Below are 24364 nucleotides of genomic sequence, written 5' to 3'. Positions count from 1 at the left end.
ATAACTAAGTGTCACAGATAAAAGTAAACAATTAGATGATTTCTTTGAATAAAGGGAAAGCCACTAGGAAATGTGCTAATTCTGTCCCCAACCCCCTTGGGATAAGTAGTAATGATAGCAGAAGGCAGGGGGTGACACCTCTGAACATACTCACATTTTGAGCTGTGACATTCTGATTTACAACATTCTGACCTGCCCCAGGAGCCTGTTGCAAAGCTGTCTTCCGGGATCTTCTTTTACTACCATTCTGAGAATTTCCTTCACTTTTCCCTGGACTGGATCTTCCTTTTCTGAGTTCTGAGGTGTTATTACATTGCTTCCTTGTTTTATTGGTGCATATCCCTGCTAAGAAGGGGGGTATGCTAGATACATTTGTCAATATTTTGCGTGTCTGAAAATGTTCTGATCTGTGCTCACACTTGATTCATAGCCTGGCTCTTTATAGAACTCTTGGTGGGAAGTCCATTTCTTATAGGGTTCTGAGGCTTTTGTTCCATTGTTTTTCCAGGTCCTGGTGGTAGCTCTAGGAATCTAAAAATCATTCTACCCTCAAGGTCCCGAGTGTTCTGAAATTTCACAAAGACATGCCTGGGGAAGGGTCTGTTTTGTTCACTGGGTCGTGAGCACAGTAGGCTCTTCTGACTTGGCTACTCTCCTTTTTCTATTCTCTAAATTTTTCTAATGATTTATTTAATATTTTTATTCCTCCATTTTATGTTTCTGTTTGTGGAACTCCCTTTTTCTTTTTCTTCTTTTTTTAATCCTTGCTTGAGGATATATTTTTTGGTTGTAGAGAGGTGGGAGGGGAAGAAAGAGAAACACTGATTTGTTGCCTCCCATACTTGCCCTTACTGGGAATCGAACCTGCAACCTTCCCATCCTCTGATGAGACCAACTGAGACCAACCAACTGAGCCACACAAGCCAGGGCTGGGCCTCCTTTTAGGCAGGTGTTGGATATTCTGGTCCGGTCTTCTAATTTCTTTGTCAAAAGGCGTTTCTCTCTGTCATTTTACTCAATTTTTCTGGAAGACTTCCTTTATTTCAACTTCAGACTTTTCTACTGGGTTTGCATTTCTGTTATCGTGTGTTTAATTTTCCCAGAGCTCCTTTTGATTTTCTGAGTGATCCCTTTTTTATAGTATCTTGTTCTTTGTTTTTTTTTTTAATAGGTGCATTATGTTTTGTAATCTCTCTGGGTGTACTGATTTTTTGTTGTTGTTGTTGCAGTTTTATTTTTACTGTATAATTTGTTTCCCTCCAGGCTACTTTAGGTTGTTTGCGTATTAGGGTTTCTATCTTTCATGTTGGAGGCTTTTCTCAGGAAATCCTTTGTTACCTGTTCAATTTAGGGTGGGGACTAAATAGCTAAATGACAACCTGATGGACGGATAAGGCTTGACATTGTTGAGATCTACAGAAGGGGGTCTGTGTGGCCTATTTGTTGGAGAATCCTTGTGTCATTTTTAGGTCTTCCTATTGGTCTTCTTGTATGCTTTCCCCCTTCCTAACCGGGAGTACAGGTCTGGCTGGCGCACTCTAGAAGATGCAGGGGCTCCACATTCAGCATTCAGTGGGTGTTCTCTTTCTCTCTCTGCTTTCACTCAAGAACCCAAGCCCACCACTGTGTCTGGTGCCCCTCAGTCCAGAGACTGTCTTACCTTCTCCAGAAAAATAAATGTTCCATCTTTCACCAGGGAAGGAAGGGGCAGTGTGGAATGGGGAAAGGGACCTGGGAATTTAGCTTCCCTTTAAGCAGCTTCTCACCAACCTCCTTCTTTAGCACCTGTGTGACTTGCCCAGAGTGCCACAGGCTCCTGTCGCTGCAACGTGGTGGCGAAGACCCACTGCTGGATCGGGATCCAGCTTTCTGAGACTTCCTAGGTCAATTATCACGGGCCCTTCCGATTTCCAGCTTCCAAAATTTTGTTGATATTTTTCCCTTTTGCCTTGTTATTCTAGATTTATGGGGGGAAGACACACCAAAAGCAAGCGAACAAAATATATTTGCTGTGGTGGTAGTGGGGATTCAGAAAAGAAAATGGGACACATGTTTTTTTATCTGCCATCTGGTGTTCATGTTCTTTTCCTTCTTCAAGGGCAACTGGGGTTGCATTTCTTCCAACAGCCTACTGGTTCTGCTCCAGGATTCACTGGGACCCCCCTTATCTGAAGTGCTTGAGCACGGGTGACTTGTGTCAAGTTTCATACACAACTGTTTTGTTGTCCTCTGTTGACTCTGGCTTCCCACACGGACTATTAGCTCTTTGGAGGCCAGGATGTGATCTTTTGTGCTTCTATAGACCTCAGCCTGGGAAGACAAGGCTTAGCACTGGCAACTACTGTGCTATTTGTTGTTGATTGCTTGGTTTTCTGCCTCACGTAAGCTTTCCCTTTCATGCTGTCACGTATTTTCTTCTTTTTTAATTTTTGTTTATTGATTTCAGAGAAAAAGGAAGGGATGGAGAGAGAGAGAGAGGGAGGGAGGGAGGGAGAGAGAGAGAACCATCAATTTGTTGGTCCATTTATTTATGCATTCCTTGGTTGATTCTTGAATGTGCCCTGACCAGGGGATCGAACCTTCAGTCTTGGGGTATTGGGATGACAGTCCAACCAACCGAGCTACCTGGCCAAGGCCTACATAGTTTCTTGTCTCACTGAATCTCTCTCCAAAGATGCTCAAGACCGCATTTCAGGAAACCACGACATGATCCCCTAGAAAATCCCAGGCAGATACCTTTATCTACTGTCCCTACATCATGCTTCTCTTTTAGCTGTTGCCACTCATGAATTTCTTTCTGTATCTGTGGATGCTCCTACGTCCTTGCCTTTAAGATAGTTGGTCTGCACTATACCAAAGGGCGCATTCTCCTTTTTCCATGTCACAGGGGACCACGGTTTTTCTGTTGTATTGCCATGAGTTTTGTTACATGTATTGTTTCTCATGAACAGAAGAGAAATAAATAAGGAGATATGGTAGTCACACGTTTCGTGGGAAATTATTTGTGGAAGCTTTGATGAAATATCATAAATTTCCCTAGGCAATACAGCAGGCTGAAGATGGGCTAAAGGAGTTGGACGCGGGAATCGCCGAATTAAAAAAGCGTGGCGACCAGTTGCAGGTTGAGCAGCCGTCTCTGCAAGAGCTCTCCAAACTCCAGGTGTGATTTTCCACCGACAGCATTCAATGACGCGTCCCAACTAGCAGTCAAGAAAGAACTTTTTCCCCTCTCTTCTTGGGTTTTCTCTACAAAATTCATGTCAAGTTCTAATCTTTCCTCCAAGTAACCCTTAGAAAAGTTTTCTGACATTTTTTTTTACTATATTTAGTGCAATAACATCAATTGTATTCTCATGCTTCTAAGATTCTCTCTTTTTTTTTTTTTGACATTTTTTATTATTCCAATGGCTAAGCATGGTGGTATAGTTTAGTTGTGTTATATTATTTTCTGCTCTAGAAAATGTAATAATTATCAGTCTAACTTAGAAACATTTTTAAAAAGGGGATACCTACTCTAGAATGTACCCCCAAACACTGTTGTAAAGAAAAAATACTCAAGTTAATGCTTTTTAAAAAGGGGATTTTATCAGTTGTTCAAATGTATAGTTTATTTTTTAGGCATGTTTGAATGCAAGAGAGACACTGTTTGAATTTCACAACAAAAAAGAAATGAAATGAGAAAGTAGCTGAAATCTAAACAGGCTTCCTGGCACCCTTCAGGAAGAGAGGGTTACTTTGCTTCCCCAGGTCTGACACGCAAGAATCTGGTATCGGGGCAGTGGGAAGGTGCTGGGGTATTAGACCAGCAAAGTTTCGCCTTTGATAAGCGACATATTTAAGTTACATTAAGAAAAAAATGTGACACATATACATACATATTCTATGCACAGGGTATTGCAGACTATTGAGGAATTACTTGTATGAGTCCAGTGAAGGGTCACAAGTTCTTCCTTTTGAGAAAGTAAAATAGCTCTTAGGTTTGAAAGAGCATTTTTATTTTTAGTGTCCCATTCCTCTATCTAACATTTCACAATGTCATGCGCCACCGCCCCCCTCTGTCCTTTGTAGATCGTTTCCGACAGCGCTTCAATGCCAGGTGTGAGAGTCCAACGTCACAGCTGTGAATAGGCATTAATGTTGAACTTTCCCAGCTTGAGTACTTTGGGCCTGCTAAACCTTAATGTCATACATTAATCAGGTCCATATGGCTCAAATAAATTTTGTGTTTGCTGTATCGTCATCTCTGAAAATGTCTTTGCAGTTAAAATATTTATTTACTTCACCACATTTGGCGAAAACATTGTCATGTCAAGTCTTAAGTCTTTCAGCTCACATTCAGCAACTCTGTTTCTCAGGCTCTTTATTTGAAGAAGAATCCCAAATCTGATAATTATTTATTAGGTGGAATGTTAAAGAGACTAATTCAATTACTCTAAAATTGCATGAATGTTGAGAACATTATAAGAATCAGAATTACATATTCTGAGACATGTCCCTCAGTCCCACGAACAAATTTTCAACATTTTAACCCCATAAATCTCCACAAACAATTGACATCCCTAAAAGACAGTGGTCAGATCTACCTCATGTGTCCTGTCTGGGAGATGTTTTTGCATAGCCTTTGGAACGTTAAAAAATTAGCTTATCTTTTTCGAAAGAAGTTTTTGAAGTGAGGATTCTAAGGAAGGCAGGCAGACTGTATGCAGAGCATCGCCCTGGGCAGACACCTAGAGCATCCTTGGGTCGTGGGCTTGGTAGGTAATGTATTTTCAGAGAGGAGCCGTGACCCAAGAGTGACTAATGCTTTCTCTGTGTCTAAGGACATGTATGATGAACTGATGATGACCATTGGCTCTCGGCGGAGCGGGCTGAACCAGAATCTTGCACTCAAGAGTCAGTACGAAAGGGCCCTGCAAGACCTGGCTGACCTGCTAGAAACTGGACAAGAGAAGATGGCGGGCGACCAGAAAATGATTGTGTCTTCCAAAGAGGAAATCCAACAGCTGCTTGACAAACATAAGGTAGAGAGAGAGACAGACAGAGAGGTGGGGGGAGAGAATGTACTTGTGAAAGCATAGTCTCATTTACTGATATATGTTTAGTAAAATCCAGTATGTTGAATCTTTTAGGAGTTCTTGCTCATATGAGTTAATCTTTAAAGTGGTCAACAAATGCCCACTCAAACCCACCGCCACTTAGTAGCACAGCACAGTTATAGAGGAAACGTGCTATAATTTTGTAAGTAAAGAGAGTACCAGCCTTAGCGGTAATTGTAATGATCACTTCCTCAGTAGTGTCAGCCAGGCTTTTGCTCTTCATAAACTGCCCTCAGTGGGGAACTTGGGGACTCTCTTCTTGGAGCCCAGCTTCCCTCTTAACTGCTATTTTTCTTTGTGTCCTTGATGCCCACTTGTTCACCCAGTCCCAGGTGTTCTCTCTGCCTTCGCTTGTCTGGCCAAGGACTCCTCGCTCTGCTTCAGGCTTGGGTTTCTCTCTCTACCTGTGACACTGGCCTTTCCGGCCCTTAAGTACATGTCCTCTACTTGCTGCAGGCCTCCCGAGCATCCTCCTGGCACACCAGGTCCTTTTGCTGCATAATCAAACTTGGTAGGCCTGAGGCGGCTCCATTTGTATGTGCCATACCAAGTTCAAGTTAGACACTACTCCTTGGTGCAGACATGCCCATGTAATGCACACACAAAGGTAACTCTTTCTTTAGTAGCAATGATTACGGAAAGAGCAGTTTTGCCGGTCCAGAACCCCAAACTCCCAGAGTTTCCCATAGGGAAACTTGAAAAATTCCATCGGGTCATAGATGGTTAACATGCTCCCATCATGTAGGTCTCTGGTGGCTTCTAAAGGTGCATTTTTTAAAATCTTACTTCTTGCCATTTTCCCCAGAGGTTTCTGTGCAAAACTTTGTGATTTATTACAGCCTTATCATTTGGCTTGGAAAACATTGCTTTAAAGTTCACATCTGGTTTTTCTCAAATCTTTGACCCTAGTAATAAAACATCTTCCTGAGTTATTCCAGAGAAGAAACTAGGATCAATGAATATAAATCACAGAGAAATAAAGCTCAATAGACCAAGCACTCCGAAAGGAGTGGGGCAGAGAGCCCTCCCGGCCGGGAGAGCCCAGCCAAGGCTGGCAGGGGAGAGGGTTGTGAAAGGAATGTCAGCTTTCCCTGAGTGTCGGGCTCAATGACCTCCAATTTTAAAGTTCTCTTGCAACTTTAAAATTCTATGATACAGTGATAATGATTCCAGCTTCTCCTGACCAGAGAATTTTCTGGGGGAGAGCTAGCTTGGCAGTGACCTTGGGCAAGTCAGATAGACTGGACAAACAGTTCAGTGCCCTCACCTGTCAAGTGGGAACCAAGTCTGCCTATCCCATAATGTCGTTGTGAGGATTAAACAAGCTAGTCGGTCAAGTGCTGATAGAGTACCCGGCACGTAATATGCACTAAATATTATTATCAATTCCCAGTCCTTCAGTGCTACCCAAGGTGCCATGCACAGGAAATGGGATGAACTCTATCTCCCTCCTATGGTGCCTTTTTCCACATCAAAAGTAACAGTTCAAAACACCACTGTAGGATTGTGCGAGGCCCACAGTTTTGTACGTGTAATATGAGGGAAATTTAAAAATACATGATACCACTCAGTATGTGTTGAGCTGTGCTGGGCAGTGGGCGTTAAGCACAACCAATGCTCTGGGGGTCCGGAGAAGTAAAGCTGAAGGCTCACCACAGGGGAAGGAAAGCTGCGAATGTGTCTAGGGAGGCCATCCCAGTGAGCAGAGTAGAGGCAGAGGCCACCATGGGGAGTGGGGACAAATGTGTCTGAGGGACGAGGGAGGCCAGTTTGCATGGTGGAGTTAGTGAGAGGCCTGTCAGGACAGTAAGGAGGGCCAGACTCACGGGAGTGGAAGATTCAGGGAGCCGGAGTTTGATCGGGAGCTGGTCGGGTAAGAAGGGCTCTGCGTGGGCATGGAGTGTCTGCAGCACAGCATGGTGTAGGGGTACGTGGGGGGCAGGCAGGAGAGGCCAGTTAGAAGTCTGCAGCCCCATCTCTATGTGGATAAGGGGGAGGCCAGCAGCAACGAACAGTATCACTCACATATTAACTGAGGACCGTCTGCTCACATTTGAAGCAATTTTTATTGTAAGGCAGTATGTGAATGAATCGCCGACCTCTTTCTCCCCGAAAAATTGCAGGAATACTTTCAAGGTCTGGAATGTCATATGATTTTGACGGAAACACTCTTCAGGAAGATAATCAGCTTCGCAGCCCCGCAGGAAACGCAGTTCCACACAGACGTGATGGCACAGGCTTCGGCGGTCCTGAAAGGGGCTCACAAAAGGGGCGTGGAGCTGGAGTACATTCTAGAGGTGAGACTCTTGACGTGACTCTTCCCTACAGCAGACCCCCTACTGTGAAACACATTTATTCCTACTGTTTGTCTCCTGCGTAACCTTGGAAGTTTCCTGGACTCTGCGTCACCTGTTGCCGGGTCCTACTGTTTTTCCAGTTTGCATTTCGATGAAGCCCATGGCCCACTGAGAGTCAGCTGGATGAATACTCACATGCGGGGTTTTGATAGTCAGGCTGAAAACCTTTGGAGTTTTGCTATAAATTATTGAAACAAACTTCAAATGATTGAAGACGGGATTTTCTAATATAAGACAAAATAAAAATCTGAATTTAGGAATAAGTCACTTGAGAGTTCTCCTTAGTAGGATGTTGATGCTATATAGTCATATTTCTTTAATGGCTGTGTTTTATACATTTGCAAATGTAATGTATTTAGTTCATTTCTACTTGAAGAAAACACACCCGTCCCTTTCAGGTAAATCACGAGGTTATCAGTACTGCGGCAAAGAATGGAGCCGGCTGTATCAGAAGCCTACTGTGCTCTAGGTGTGCTGCATACATTGGTCTATTTAGTCCTCCAAATGGACTACCTAGGTATTAGTATCCCCATCTTTAAACATGAAGAATGAGGTTCAGAGGAGCTGAGTATCTGGTCCGTGTTCGTTTAGTGATTTGCTCATGCTGCTAGTCAGTTGCAGGTGCCACAGCCCGTTCGCCATGCTTTTCAGCGTCCCTCTCTGATTCCTGGCTTCAAAGCCGTCCTTGGCTTCCCCACGCAAACCCCTGGCACAAGCATCTGTGACGTAGCTTTAAAGAGAATCTGCATGCATTTTGCATACAAAGAGGAATGCTCCGGTCTTCCAGCTCACAGACTGATGTTGCGTTTCTAGACATGGTCCCATCTGGAGGAGGACCGGCAGGAGCTCAGCAGACAGCTGGAGGTGGTGGAAAGCAACATCCCCAGTGTGGGGCTGGTGGAGGAGAGCGAGGACAGGCTTGTTGATCGGATCACACTCTACCAGGTTGGTGTCCACGTGGCATCTCGGTGTGGAAGGTTGCCATATTTCCTTTCAAAACTTTCCCATGGTTTTAACAGAATCTAAACAAACTTGCAATTAAATATTTTATTAAGTACTGCTACTTTTATTTCAAAGCTATTGACATTGTTGAAAGCACAAAATTTTAAGTGTTTGTTTTATAATAGAATATAAGAAGTGGGGTTTTTTTTGTTTTTAATAAGAGGTCCTTTTGAAATTTCAGCCTCCACCAAGCATTTTCTGTGGTTTATACTGATGTCACACTATCTTGAAATAATTATACTTTGTTGTTTTATAGTAAAGCATTAAAAGTATATTTTTTTAAATGAAAGAGTGCTCAGCTTCCACCAAGCATTTTCTGTAATTTATGCTGGTGTCACGCTATTCTTGAAATAATTATAGTTTGACAGTTTTAAATGCACATAAAGTTACCAGCAAAAAAAAAAAATGTGCATCCTTAGGTGTAGTAGATGAAATATCTCAGAGTTCCCAGTGTTACTACTTGGGTACAGAGTTGAAGTTTGACTTAGGATAATGGGAGCATGATGGGCGTCCAAGAAACTACAATTCTCACAGAGACATATTGCATTATCCAAACTTCTGACCCAGTATTTTCCATCATTTTAGCATTTGAAATCCAGCCTTAATGAGTACCAGCCCAAATTGTATCAGGTGTTAGATGATGGGAAACGACTTCTGATGTCCGTCAGCTGCTCGGATCTGGAAAGCCAGCTAAATCAGCTTGGAGAACACTGGTTAAATAATACCAACAAAGTGTCTAAGGAACTTCACAGACTGGAAACAATACTGAAACACTGGACCAGGTAACGCAATGGCTCTTTTGCATGTTTTTAAGTTAGGGTTGAAGAGGTTTTATCAAGGCTAGTGCATACAGGACTTGAAAAAGATATGGTCCCCGAGGAACTCATCACATCGTTTGGAAACTAGAGGCAAACACAAAGCCCCAAGTGGATTCTTGTAGAGTTGTATACACATGGAATCAAAAGCAGGCAGGGAGGCAGGTACCTCTCCTCTGAGCTGTCCTCCCCTGCCTGTTGGCCACACATGCGTAGTCACAGTGAAGCCTTAGAGATTGAGAGAAGAGAAAGTGGTTTTGAGAAGATGAAGGTTTTCATGGACAATGGGGAATATTCAAGAAGTGGAGGGTTGATTTTACATAATGAAATACTCTATTTCTATGCCATCTTTATTTCTAAGAAGTTTAATAGCAATCATCTAATATTGTCTGAATAGCCTCAACGTGAAAGAATAGGGGAGAAATATTTCTATTTTCAGTTTAGGGAAAGCAAAGTTGAAACTCGGAGAGACTGGCTTGCTTCAGGCATAAATATTAAGAGAATTTAAGAGTTTCAATGCAGGGCATTATTTTCCCAAATGTATCATGCCTCTTTTAAAATTAGCATTGGGAGTAATGTGGGTTAGCAGAAAGTAGGGATGGGATGTTTACTTAATAGGCTCATTAATACACTTACAGGTATCAAAGTGAATCTGCAGCTCTAACTCACTGGTTACAGTCTGCGAAAGACAGGCTAGAATTTTGGACTCAGCAATCTGTGACAGTCCCCCAAGAGCTAGAGACGGTCCGCGATCATCTGAATGCTTTCCTGGTAAGACTTTAAATGCGTGGTTTACATGCCCACAGCTAAGACCTGGACTACACTGGTAAAAAGGAGACCCGCTGTTTAGGGAGACACTTCATAAACAAAGTTCTAGAGAATCTGTCCACGGCAACTATGTGTGTTGAATAATTATGCAAAATTCCAGGACCCCACATTGCCTCTGTAAGTAGTTTATAGGTCATGGTTTCATCGCAGACATTCATTCAAGGCCAGGGTTGCTGCTTTTGTTTCTTTTCTAGAATGCGTAACCTAACTCCCCTTCCAGATGTAAAGAAAAAGTGTTTATGCAGTACATTTGTCTAAGCTTCGGCTACTTACTCCTAACTTCACCTTTGCTACTTCTTTCAGGAGTTTTCCAAAGAAGTGGATGCCAAGTCTTCCCTGAAATCATCTGTTCTGAGCACTGGAAATCGGCTTCTCCGGGTAAAGAAAGTGGACACAGCCACCCTGCGCTCCGAGCTGTCACACATTGACGGCCGGTGGACCGACCTGCTGACAAATATTCCAGCCGTTCAGGAAAAGCTCCACCAGGTATAGAAAGAACCTTCGGTCTGATTGGTAACAGCCGATTCCAGCAGTATTAAATGGAAAACTGCATTAATCTGCTTTTGCTCACAAATTAAATCAGCTTTGTGTTGGACATCGTCTTTTCTCTGGTCCACTGCATTGCGTATCAGAAATGAGCAATTCCACCGAGGCCCTGTCTACAAATGCCGTGTCTTCCAGGGGCTTCTTCAGTGTGTGTGTGAGAATCCCTGCCTGGCCTTGTTTAAATTATTTGTTTTCTCGTGAGTAAAATGTGGGTAACTACCCCACTCCATAAAGTGGGTAGTTCTGAAGATTTAATAACAGTAATTATAAAAGACTTATAATCTTACCTACAATACAGCAACTGGCATGCATTCAGTTAATGGAGAGAAGTAACAGAAGGGAAGTCAGTGCTTCTCTTTTCTGGAAATAGGCTTCTCTCTCCCGAACTCCCAGATGTTTTATGTTTCTCTCTCCTCGGCCCTCGTCACTGTATGTAAGGTATGATAGATGCGTTTGGTGTGAATTCCTTATTCTCGCTAATCAGCAGCCATACATTCCGAGAGGACAAGAAACATCTCACATGTATCTCTGTATCATTCTGCACCACATAAAAGTCCATAAGTACTGTGAATGATTGCTTTTGTTCTTCCCAATTATTATAGTAAGTATCTGCATAAATGTATAATGTAGTAAGATTCAGAATTTTAAGTATATTTTAGTTAAAGACAGAAGAAATTGGCCATGCTCTTAGGAATAAATATTAGCGTGCCAAAACTCGAGAAAATGATAGCTTGTAGTGTGGTATTTTTCTTTCTTCTTTTAACATTCTTGAGTCATAAAACAGAGATTTTACAAGATGATTAATAAAATACATCTGTTGAATGTTTTGTAGTTAGATTGTTTAAAGTTTTAAAACTGGCTATAAAATAACAATAATATTTTCTTCTTGCTGGTGTTTTGATTAATTAGTTAATATTTATACAATATTTATAGTATCGGATATCACATGAACCTAAGATGACTATTATTGTTCGGTGTTTGCCTGACATATAATTCCAAGCTTCTGATGAGGTTAAGATGCAGAAATGACATTAAGAAGCGTTATCTCTGTTGGTACATTAGTAAGAATCAATGTAGGGTTTTCAGGTTAAGAGAAATGGGGTTTGAGTTTTAATACTTGTCCTTGTCCCCCTGTGGGGGCAGCTCCAGATGGACAAGCTCCCGTCACGGCACGCCATCTCTGAAGTCACGACCTGGGTCTCTCTCATGGAGGACGTCATCCGCAAGGATGAGGAGGACATAAACAACTGCATCGGTTACAAGGCAATTCACGAGTACCTTCAGAAATATAAGGTATTTAAGCCTGTTTTAGTTTTCAGTTTTCATATTCCAGAGCTATTTTATTTGAAGGAACTCAAAGACTCACGTGATGGAAAGGAGGCCGTAAAGTCTCTGTTTCATGCACAGTGACCAGGTTCGTGCATACGGGTAAGAAAATTGCCTCCCTAGCTACAGGCACAGGAAAGATGTCCAGTTTTAGGAATAATTTTGAATGAGATTTTGTGTCATTTTAAGAAATCATAACAATGAATGTAATTTATCAATAGTTTATAGTGTAATTATATAATTTATCCAATTCTACATCCTCTGCCTACAATTTTTATATGCTTATATTCAATATATTTATAAATACACATTTTTGTGTTTTTATAAATTCAAATATATCTATAAATTCAAAGTTATAAATTTAATTTATATTTCACATACTTATATACGTTTATAGATGTTCAGCTTCTGAAAATAATGGGTTATGTGAATACACACAGGTTATGCCATCTGTACTAAATCATGGAAATCATGATATTAATCTTAAGGTTAGTTAAGGCTTTCCGACCCCCGATAACATATAAGGCCTTCACCTGTGTGACCTTGCTTTCCTGTTTGCTTCCTTCTCTCTCCAGGGCTTTAAGATAGACATGGACTGTAAACAGCTGACAGTTGATTTTGTGAACCAGTCCGTGCTGCAGATCAGCACTCAGGATGTGGAAAGTAAACGCAGCGACAAGACTGACTTCGCTGAGCAACTCGGAGCAATGAATAAGAGTTGGCAGGTCCTGCAGGGTCTGGTAGCGGAGAAGGTAAGCCAGGGGGCCTCCGCTGTCCACATTACATGGAGACTCCAAGAAGAGGTGCACCCTGTAGGGAAAATGAGCGCATGAGGGCTCTGGCTGCCCTGGGCTCAGGATGCTGCAGGAGAGAATGCCGCCGAAGGGTTCGTGGCTCTCGACGTTCTTTAGTCAAGTTAGTCATTTTGGCTAATGCGCCCTTTGCTCTTTGTGTATTTCACATGGTTTTAGTTTGTTAAAGATGTCTCTTCATTTCTTTTGCCTTTGCTTCAAGTTGACTTAAGTTCTTTACTTGCTCACCAAAGATGGTCATTGATTCACACATTGTAACAGTCACTTCTTTTTTTTTTTTTTTTTTTGGAACAGTCCTTTCTTAATCATATCCACAATAGGCTATATTTAAAGAATTCTCGGTTTGGAGGAAATAGTGGCTTCCCAGTGATTTGAATTTAAAATAAAATCGCAAATTTCATTTCATTATGTTTGCTCAGATTCAGTTGTTGGAAGGCTTATTGGAATCTTGGTCAGAATATGAAAATAACGTACAATGTATGAAAGCTTGGTTTGAAACCCAGGAAAAGAGACTAAAACAACAGCAGCAAATCGGAGATCAGGCTTCAGTTCAGAATGCAATGAGAGACTGCCAGGTAAGTGACGTGCTCCGGGTCACGATTTCGTGGCCTGTGCCAAAGGGAGTCTGCCGTTCCTGAGAACTGAGAGTTAAGTGTTGCAAAGTCACAGCTGGTTACAAATTTCTCTGATGACGTAAGTTTATAGAGTTTTTCTACTATTAGGCTTTTTGTCACCTGTTTATAAATTTCAAAATAGAATTTTTAAACATGCTCATAAAAACAGAGCGCTGCTAACCTCCATGTGCTGATCATCAGGTTTAATACTTAGCAAGATTTTGACATATTTGCCTGGATTTTTTCTTTTCTTCTTGGAGATGTCACAGTGAATCCCAGAGAGCATGCCCTTTGATTCCTGGGTGCTCCAATATGCAGCTCTAAATAATCCACCTTTCCTGTATAAGCATAATATGATCACCACAAAGTGTTTCACACATGATCCCTTAATATTTTTTAATGCTCAACCCATTACACATTTCCTGAATTGTCTTTAAAATTTCTTTTTTTTCAGTTAATTTACTTTCATAAAGATACATGTGTCCACATGCTACATATGCTTGCTAGCTCTCTTAAGTCTCTAATATTTTCTTAATACGATGAGCTTGTCACAGAAAATGTCGACTGGCCCCAGATTCAGGATTAGCCTGCCCTACGTGTCCTTAATGTGTCATTTAACTTGCTCTTCCCTCCCCTGTATTTCCTATGAATGGGAGGTAGCACTGGAGAATTGGTTGGATGCTGGTTCAACTGTAATGAGCAGGTGCTTCATAGGTGACAATGTCACTACTGTGTCACTTGGGGAAGCACTCAGCAGCATCCCCTTATTCTATTGGTGATAAGGATTGTGGATTCAGGGGCAGTGGGCCCTGAATCCAATGTTCTCAATGTTTCCTAGGGATCTGGGAACACTTAATATTTCCCCAGGTATTCTGCTGCAGAAGAAATGTGAGCTATTACAGCTAACCCTGCAATCATTGTTTCTAAAAATAATTTAAGAATTTGTAATGTGTTACAGATTACCTGTGACCCTTCTCTGTAGTATTTCCTAAGAACAATTGAAGACTCAACTGGGCAGTGATTGGGCAGAAATGCTCCTATCCCAAAGCTTGTGTTTATACTCCAGGCTTCAAAAAGACAGGCCTTTGGTCATGAACTTCCTTCCAAACAGCACTTTTTCTGTGGGGCACATGTGTAGTGAGGTATATTTAAGCTCTCAATCAAAGCTTTTTGGTTCCAAAAGGAAGAGCTGACAAGCTAATGGATTGCAATTCCAATGGTGCATAAAAATGGCAAAGAAGACCATAACGTAGAGAAATACCTTGAAGTTAAAAAAAGCTTCACATCAGAAGATGGGTGTGTAAAATATGGAAGACTAAAAACATACGTCATCGCATTTCTGATTTTCCAGGGGCCACTAGTATTTCTAGCTTAGGCCATCAATTCTAAATTGTGCAAATAAGCCAGAATTTCAAATTTTCACTTGGAAGGATGAGAAGTTATACCTCTTGATGAGCTTCTAAATCAGGGCAATTCCATTAAAATTAGAAAATAGTTTACATGGTAACATTAAGAGGATCGGTGCTTCCTTGATCTACTGCAGTCATAGACTTCATGATTAAAAGACTAAAATAACTGTAATTGAACAACAATAAATTTTTTAAAAAAGACTAAAAGAATAGAATACATTAATATAACTTTTCCTTGTGTTCTTCTTCCTCTCCCACTTTTTTTAGTATATTTTTTCTTCTTTCAAATTACTTTTTCCCCTGCCATTTTCCATTTTGTTTCTTTTCATGTATGTGTCTTCTCTTTAATAGAGAGAGACATTGCTATCTGGAAAATGTAGCGGATGCTTAGCAAGCTTTCCTCCTTTTTGGACCCAGACTTTGCTCTCCCAGAGGGTCACGTCAGGCAGTGTCGGGAGGGAAGGCTCGAAGTGCGCTTTAAGGAGCTTGACACCAATGCCAGCTTGTGATTTCAAAAGAGAAGTCATTTTTCATTTTTTTGAAACAAAACCCAGAATGAATGTAGCCCACACAGTTATTTTGGGGCATCGCATATAAATCACAATAGCCTAACTGGCAAGTTCTCTTTTGGGATTTGTGAGTGTGTATGTGTTTTTCCCTAACTGGCAGGTTCTCTTTGGCCATACCACAAACCTTGATCAAAATTTATTGTCATTTTTGAGAAATTGTTCCTCTGGACCAAAGTGTGAAATTCAAGCCAACATACTTAAATTGGTGACTGGATTCAAGCCTTGTACTTTGTTTTAACAAGCTTGAATATTTTCCCACTCTTTCAGAGGTGATTTATTAATTTAAAACAACATTAAAACTGATACTTATGAATTGACTCAAGTTAAGAATGATTCATTATAGCAAAAAATGTTAGCTTTGGCTTTCCCCTTCATCGATCAGAAACAGAATTATCTTGTCATTACTATTGAAAAGAAAGGAAAACACCTTCATTTTACACAAAATATGTATATTTTAGTCTTGTTTCCCTCCTGAGTTTTGCTTTCATGCCAATTTAAATGTCCAAGCATTTTAGAGATGCTTCTAAGCAATGACTCATTAATTTACTGTTGCTCACTGAAAAAAGTTAGTGTCTGTGGATAAATGAGAGTAAATTTAATTCCAGTGGTTGAGTCACATGAAAGACATGTCGGAAGGATTATTTATGGTTATTTAACCTTTTAGAGAAGTAGACAGAAACATCCTTAAATAGTATAGTTAATTATGTTTTCTATGCTACATAAAGCACTTGTAATCATTGTAATCACTATATTCAGTTTCTGGTTAATTCTGAGCTGTCAAAACCTGACAGAATTATAACATGTAAATTAAAAAACAACATTAAAAACAGAAATGAACTCTTCTGAATACTAAACACATGAATTTCTAAATACATCATGGCAAAAAATAGCTTTACGATAAATAAGGAGAGAGAAAAAATAAATTTGCACTGAAGCATGGCAGATTACCAAATGACTGAATATAATAATACTAGCTTACATTTCTAGTTTTTCAAAGCTTAAAAGATATTATATATATATGTATATATATACACACACACACACACATATATCTAATGTTAGCGTTTTGAGGTAAACAGATCACTATTATTCCTATTTTATAAATTAGGTGGTGAGTGATCAACAGCTTGAACCACACAGAAGAAATAAAAGAGGCACGACCCTTGTAATTAATACAGCAGAGACCAGGCTCCTTACCACAGCCTGTCAGTAACACGGCCCAGTCCTGGTCTTGTTACCCATATGTGGATCATAAGAGAGAAGAGTGGTGGAAACCTTTTTTTACAGAACTGAGACGTCTAAGCTTAAAACATTTAGGGATTTTCTTCCCTCTAACCCGCAAGGTCTACACATCTCCACCTGTAGTTCTGCGGGTGTACTTCTGGCTTGGACAGTGGAACCACGCCTTACTGTATGGCTTCTCCCATTGCCCCAGCATGGGATTGACGTCCTCGCCACAGTTCATGCCCCCCTGCCAGGCCTCCAGCACGGGGCTGGGAGGCAGTGAGCTCGGGAGGTTGGGTTCCAAGCCCACCTCTGCCTCACCAGCTCTGAGGCCCGAGACAGGTTGTACGACAGGACCTCCCGCGCGCTCATTCATAGAACTGTGCTGGCAGTCAGAGCCTGCTTCGCTGAGCTCTCCAGATCTTTAAATGGCATTAAAATATAAGTGAAGATTATGATGTGTAGTTAAGTATGATCTCCAGGTCGTTGCCTCATTTTATTTTCTTTTTTGATCATCTCATACTGACAGTTACAAAGGCGCATCCCAAAGAAAATGAAAATTAGACCGGTGGAAAAAGCCTATAATTTTTTCAAATCACATAGAATCAGACTATTTTAGGGAGAAATAAAGGATAATAGACATTCTGAAGAAACTGAGACACAGAGGATGTTTCTCACTTACCCGAAGTGCCACAGCTCGATCGCAGAGGAAATGTAACTGAATCTCGGATACTGGGGCACAGAATACCATTCTGTTGCATTTTACCCTATGGGCTGAGACTGGGTAATTTTCCTAACACCAAGATACACGAATTTAAGAATATGATCCTATCATATTACATTTCTGACTATTTCTTTCCTGTAGTTTTTTGGAAAAAATTACATGGTGCCATTTCCTTCTCTACGAGGTCATCAAATTTTACTTTTTTAAGTTTGCTAGTTTATCTTGGAATAAAAAGGCTATTTAAACAATTTAAATGTAGAAAGGAGTTTTGCTGTAGAGACCCTGCCCTGAGAATAATACATTTTTTGGATTAGTAAGAGATTTTGGGGGATATGAGTCTATGATGGAGCAATTTTAAATGACTATTTTTTTAATCTTTCAGGAACTAGAAGATATGATTAAAGCAAAAGAAAAAGAGGTAAAGAAAATTGAACAAAATGGACTCGCTTTGATTCAGAACAAGAACGAAGAAGTCTCTGGTGTCGTTGCGAGCACGCTGCAGGAGCTCAGCGGGACCTGGGCCAATTTGGACCACATGGTAATGCGGCTTGGGAGAGCTGGCTCCACGTCCCTGTTCGCCATTCCATACTCACCATACGTGTGTTAGGTTTCCTGAAGTAACTGAGGAGATTAGGACTCTCTATATCATCTCTTTGTACTTAAGTTTGAGGTGTTTTCTGTAACAAACATACAATAATCTTACCCATTTCCACGTCCACAGATACCATCTAGGCCCAGACATTTCTCAGTTGTGTGTCCCCAGCCTGGATTTCTCTCCTGAAATCTGGACAGAGACAGAGGCGGGGGAGAGAAAGAAATCCAGCCGCAGACGTAGACATCTTCACTTGTCTCTTCCTCTCATACGCCGCAGCTGGTCCATCAGCAAACCTGTCGGCCCTATGTTCAGAAGAGCTCGAGGATCCGACCTCTGCCCCCATCCCTGCAGTTAGCACCTAGGTCTAAGTCACCGTGATGGCTCACCCCGATGGTATCTGAGACCTCCCGAATGGTCTCCAGGCCAGGGAGGTCCTGATAAAGTGGAAGTCAGATCACACCAGTCCTCAGCTCAAAACCCCGCAACAGCTTCTTGTCTCGTTTAGAATGAGAACAAAACCTGCTGAGGACCTAAAGGCCCACGTGACCCAGCCTCCCAGGGTCCCTCTGACCTTGTCTCCTGCAGCGGTCCTGCAGGCTCATTTTGCTCGAGTATCCTCTACCCTTGAACTTAACAGGCATGTTCCACACTTAGGGACTTTGTGCTGGCTGTGCCCTCCACCTAGAATACCACCCCCTTCCCAAATATACACGTGGGCCACTCCCTATTCTCAAGGGCTTTGTTCAAGTTTGCCCACTCAGTGAGGGTTTTCCTGGCCACTTGTTTTAAGTGCCTGCCTCTGAACTCCCACCTCAGGCTCCCTGACTCTCCTCTTGGCTCCACTTTTATTTCTATTAATTATTTATCAACTTCTAACATATGATACAGTCTACTTCCCTAACACATAAGCACTATGAAGATACTTGATAAATCCATGCTGAATGGAGTGTTGGATCCTCCGATAATAAAAATACATGTAAAACAAATAGCCTTCTGTACATAGGTAGCCACTGCCCACACTTCACAGAAACAGGAGCTGGAGCACAAGCAGGCTACGTGGGGCCGTGGGCACAGCACACAGCTTCTTGTAGTCTATGTTCTCCTCTCCAGTGCAGCTGGGCAGTTCCTCCTGACCTTGTTTGTAACCCAATTTTGAATTTATTTTATTTTACGCACTTTTATAAATCATCACAAATCTTTGGAAACCATTTACCATATAAACAAATCGTTTCTTTCATAGAACTATCACCTGATGAAAAACAAAACTAATACAAAGAACTAGACTATTTAAAAATTCTTATTTCTCTCCTGGTTTTATTTTCATGTCTCTTCCTGACTTTCCCTGGTTGGCCCTGACCCCTGTCTGCACCCGTGGACGCTGCCTCATTTGTGAGGCAGCACTTTCTTAGTCCTTTGGCCCATTAGAGAGTATTTTGATTGGTTTCAACATTATTTACGGATGCTTAGAAGAAAAGCAGAGCATGCAGATGCAGATTAACTTATTATACGATCTCTTTTCTTAATTATGGCCATACTTACTCTGTATTCAAAAGATTACGGTTGGAAGACTAGGGGTGACATCCGGGAAACCCAACGTGGACATCTTTCTAAATTAGATGCAGGTGTCCTTCTAAATGACACAGACAAACTACAAACTTGACTTTTCTGTTGCAGACAAGTATAGGGAAATACGTTCTTAGATGTTTTGTCGCACGATATTTATTTGTGTGTGTGTGTGCACATGTGTGAGATAGATGGATGATTGATAGGTAGATAGATAGAGACACAGACAGACAGACTGATAAATTTCATTTCCCGGGACCAGATTTGCCTACATTCAAATCAAGATTTCTCGCTTTGTAATAGTGTGATTTCAGGTGATTTCCATAACCTCTCTGTGCCTCAGTTTCCTCATCAATAAGATGGGGAGGATGATCCCTACCTCTTAAGGTCGTTAGGAAGATTAAATGAGTTAATTCATTCGTTAAAACACTCATTTATTTCCTAAACTATAGTATCAAATATATTGACCTTTTATAACTTTTATATTACGTAGGCTTATGATATATATTATATGTAAAGGTTATATCTGTAACCTTTTCAAGAACTTCAGTTTAGACCGAGTGTTCTGAAGGAGAAGGTGATTTGACTTTGGGTGGTGGGCACACATGCCATATACAGGTCGTGTATCATAGACACGTACACTTCAGACCTGTATGACCCTATTAACCAATGTCGCTCCTATAAATTTAATAAAAAATAAAATGAAATAATTAAAAAGTAGATCCAAAAAGTAGGAGAGGCATCCATTTCAATGGAACTGTATCTTTTCTTACCTCTTTTTTGTTTGTGTTAAACTTATCATGCCTGAAACCCCAATGAAGTTCTTAAATGTTAATGTGTTTTCCATCCATCAAACATATTCCATAATTTTAAGTGTTCCGCGATTCTAAGAGTGTCTGCTTCTTTCCAAAGGTTGGGCAGCTAAAGACACTGCTGAAGTCCGTGCATGCCCAGTGGAGTCGGCACAAAGAGGCCTTTGATGAGATACACAGTCACCTCATGGAGGCCCGGTACTCTCTTTCCCGATTCCGCCTGCTCATCGGCTCTTTAGAAGCTGTGCAAGTTCAGGTTGACAACCTGCAGGTGAGGGATGAACAGAATCTGCCCTCCACAGGCCTTTTATGGCTCGGCGATCAGTTTGTGTGCTGCTGCCCTCGTAGGCAGACTTTCTGAAGGGAATGCCTTTTGGGGGGAAGTGGGGCAGGAGGGAGGAAGGATGAAACGTGTATGTATAATTTACCTAAAACTTAAGTAGTTGTTGTGGATACTAAGAATCATTAAAACTTAATTATTTAAGTTTAGTAAGAGAATATAAGTTTTAAAACACATTTTAAAACTTTGAGGAGGTTATAAGTACTTTTTAACTTAGCCTATTCTGTGTTTAATACCTGCAAATGATATCTTAAGATATGAAAGAATTCAGGGCCCTTACCTTGCATATTTTGACTTGATGGAAATAAGATATCAGTATTAAATAAGACGGGACTTTTGTAGCCTCCTTCACCTATGCAGTTGTACTAAGAACTGAGACTCTCACTTAGTCTTACTAAGAACTGAGACTACCAGCAGTCAGTCTCCGTTGGGTATCTCTCAGATGGATAGTCTCAGAGAGATCCCCATCTTCAAGTTCTTCCACTGGCAGACTACTCTGCCAAGACGATAGCCTGTCTCATATTCTTTTCAAGGAAGAACACCAGACATAGAACTTAGAGATGATACTCAGAAAAGTGATGGCTTCTTAAAGTCTGATTGTTGGGAGTCTCTGGTAGAAAACATTCTAGGTACATAATAAAACCGAGTCCAAGGGTTTACCTCTGAACAGCAAAGAGAACCACCATGTGCAGACTGCACGCACACCCCCGCCGATGGCTTCCCACCAGAAAACGGACAAAGGTTCCCTACGTGAGCTTTCCCAGCAGAACCAGAGATGATGCTCTAAGATGGCCTCATTGTTAAGAATCCCTTCTTGCACCCATAAGAACGAAAGCATAAGAAGTAAGAAATGATTATGTAAAGGAAGCTCATAAAGCATCAGAGCAGCGTCATGGTTTATACATTCACACTAGTATGTGCATGTTCATGAAAACGGGCATCAGGTACTTGTAGATTTGGTTATTAGACTTCAGATCCTGTCATTTTATCTGTGGCATGTTTTTTCCTTTGGGCAGAATCTCCAAGATGATCTGGAAAAACAGGAAAAGAGCTTACAGAAATTTGGCTCTGTCACCAACCAACTATTAAAAGAGTGTCACCCGCCTGTGACAGAAACTCTTACCAACACATTAAAGGAAGTCACTATGAGGTATGGCACTTCCTAATTTTACACTATCCTGTATGGCTCCTATCACAACCACATTATAAGTCCTGACACAGTTAAAACGTGCTGGCACTTTGAATTTGAGCTTTAGGGATTCTATTCTATTAATGCTTTAATTTTCACAAAATGAAGTTAATGATAAGTAAATGCGATGAAAAATATTTAGAAAGAAATTAGAACTGCTGTATACCCAAAGATTAACCTCATGTCCATGATCTACCCCTAAAATGAGTGTGAAATGTTACTTGTTATGATAGTTAACAGAAATGAGGCATCCTGGCATTATTTCCAAATTCACATGAACCAGGACCATGAAAAATAAAATAGTAAGTAACAGCATTTGGTGAGGGGTGGCCATCTGCCCACGAGTGTCGGCTGTTGTTTCCAGATGGAGTAACTTGCTGGAAGAGATAGCGGAGCAGCTGCACTCCAGCAGGGTCCTCCTACAGCTCTGGCAGAGATACAAGGACTACTCCAAACAGTGTGCTTCTACAGTTCAGCAGCAGGAGGAGCGAACCAACGAGCTCCTGAAGGCAGCCACTAATAAGGACATCGCCGACGATGAAGTGGCTACATGGATTCAAGACTGCAATGTACGTTCAGGAACTATGGTGTTTTTCCCAGCATGCCTTTCTTAGACTTCTTAGGTTTAGCAGGGCTGGTGCTGATGTGTGTAAACTTTTGGTATGTCTCAGTAGGTGAGACAGTTACCCGAAAGTAATTGTTTTAAGTATCGAAGAGCCTGCTAGGTCTTCAGAACACATGGATCAGATTTTAAAAGGCCTTCCCACTGTTTCAATTTTAAAGATGAATTGTTTTCCCATTTTTTTCTAACAGAATATCCTATGTGAATGATTTAGGCTGTTTTTACAGAGGTGGTCAATATAAGAAATGACCATGTGGAGAATAATGATATACCTTTTAAAAATCTGTTGTTAAAGGTATCATCCATTTTGTTTCATTATCTTTTATGTAATCATCAACATAATTTCTTCTAAGAATTAAATAGTAGAAAGAAGTCTTTCTCTCCTGATTTATGGGCATACTTCTTTCTTTTTGATATTTTAAAAATATTTTATTACTTAGTTTTAGAGAGGCGAAAGAGAAGTAGAAAGAGGGAGAGAAACATCGATGTGTGAGAGAAACATCAGTTGGTTGCCTCTTGCACATGCCCCAACCAGGGACTGGGCCCACAAGCCAGGCATGTGCCCTAACCAGGAATCGAACCCGTGACCTCTCGCTTTGCAGGGAGGCACTCAGCCAACTGAGCCATGACCGTCAGGGCCTGTACTTCTCTTTAATAGCTGTTCAGTATTTCTCTTTTTCACTGTGTCTGCCTACAACTTCTTCAAGGTTTTCGGGAAGAGCTCTCTTGTTTCACCCAGTGCATGGCTCTTATTATTTGTCCTTACTTGTCATTATTTTAATGAATTTGTTTCAAATATCTTCTTATAAATTTTCCCATTCAGTTTATCCAAAGTAGACAAGTTGTAAAAAGCGTATAAATAAAAGTTTAACCTATTCTACTACCTTTCCATTAATAATATAGAATCACTTTAGAGACAGAGTTTAATATTTACAGTGACAATAATTCAATGTATTTTCTCGTTCCACCTACGGTTCATCCTTACAAGATTTGTCAGTTTTAATATTCAGGCCTCCTGGGCTGAGATGTACCTACTTTAAAGTGCAGTGCTCCCTGTTACTTCTGTGCATGTGTCTGCTGTCTTTGTCAAGGCTCAAGTCACCTTTTGCCTTTCTTCCTCTCACAGTAGGCCCTGCAAAGGTATAGCAGGCTCTGCTCACTCCACCATGTCTGGTGGGGCACCAGCAACAGGTAGAAGAATAAGCCATTTGTGGTGTTGTAGTGGAAGATGGAAACAAGAGACAGAATTCCCATTGGCTTATCATTTTGATAAGAGGGTCCCATAAAAGGTGGAGGCAAGATGCACCATGGAAAATCAGGGAGATACAGCCCACCCTTAGTGGTCTCCGCTAGAGCCATGCTGGGGTCCTATACCCCACGGAGACAGGAGGGTGGATCACAACCACTCAAATGCGACACCCCAGCGTACAGTAGAGAGTGTTGACAAACCCACCCCTTGGGCCTATTATATTAAGTGGAAAGAGGTAAAATGTAGCACTGTGTTTTCAATTTGATATCAATTATATGAAGAAGCAGGAGAAAACTGTGAACTTTTACAGTTATTGGCTCTATTTGCAGAATTTTTTTCTTATTTACGTATGTTTTTCTGCATTCCCTAATATCCTAAAATGAACCTATACAGCTTTTATTATCAGAATAGTAAATATATTCTTTCAAATTATAATACACATACATATTTTTATTTTTAAAATTTATTTATTGAATTTATTGGGATTACATTGGTTAATAAAATTGTATATGTTTCAAGTGTACGGTTCTGTAATACATCACCTGTACTTCATACTGTATTTTCACCATTCTAAGTCAAGTCTCCTTCCATCACCATCTATCCCCCCTTTACCCTATTCCACCTCCCCCACCTCCCTTTCTCCCTAGTTATCACCATACTGTTGTCTGGGGT

General features: G+C 41.0%; 1 protein-coding gene across 2 annotated transcripts in view; it reads left to right on the top strand.

Moving 5' to 3' along the window:
* The window catches only part of SYNE1 (spectrin repeat containing nuclear envelope protein 1), a 389799-nt gene that overhangs the window by 285707 nt on the left and 79728 nt on the right, over positions 1–24364 (top strand). For both annotated transcript variants that reach the window (XM_045188911.3, XM_053914376.1), the window contains 14 exons: positions 3041–3160; positions 4821–5021; positions 7220–7393; positions 8267–8398; positions 9041–9237; positions 9909–10041; positions 10402–10584; positions 11788–11937; positions 12546–12722; positions 13202–13357; positions 17705–17860; positions 20393–20563; positions 21649–21782; positions 22186–22390. In XM_045188911.3, the coding sequence (XP_045044846.2) occupies positions 3041–3160; positions 4821–5021; positions 7220–7393; positions 8267–8398; positions 9041–9237; positions 9909–10041; positions 10402–10584; positions 11788–11937; positions 12546–12722; positions 13202–13357; positions 17705–17860; positions 20393–20563; positions 21649–21782; positions 22186–22390 (2289 nt within the window). The remainder of the gene's footprint in view (positions 1–3040; positions 3161–4820; positions 5022–7219; positions 7394–8266; positions 8399–9040; positions 9238–9908; positions 10042–10401; positions 10585–11787; positions 11938–12545; positions 12723–13201; positions 13358–17704; positions 17861–20392; positions 20564–21648; positions 21783–22185; positions 22391–24364) is intronic.

This window comes from Desmodus rotundus, chromosome 11 (genome assembly GCF_022682495.2).
Source record: "Desmodus rotundus isolate HL8 chromosome 11, HLdesRot8A.1, whole genome shotgun sequence".
Classification (NCBI taxonomy): Eukaryota; Metazoa; Chordata; class Mammalia; order Chiroptera; family Phyllostomidae; genus Desmodus; species Desmodus rotundus.
Note: the sequence above shows the minus strand (reverse complement) of the source record. Positions and strands in the feature narration are given on the sequence as shown.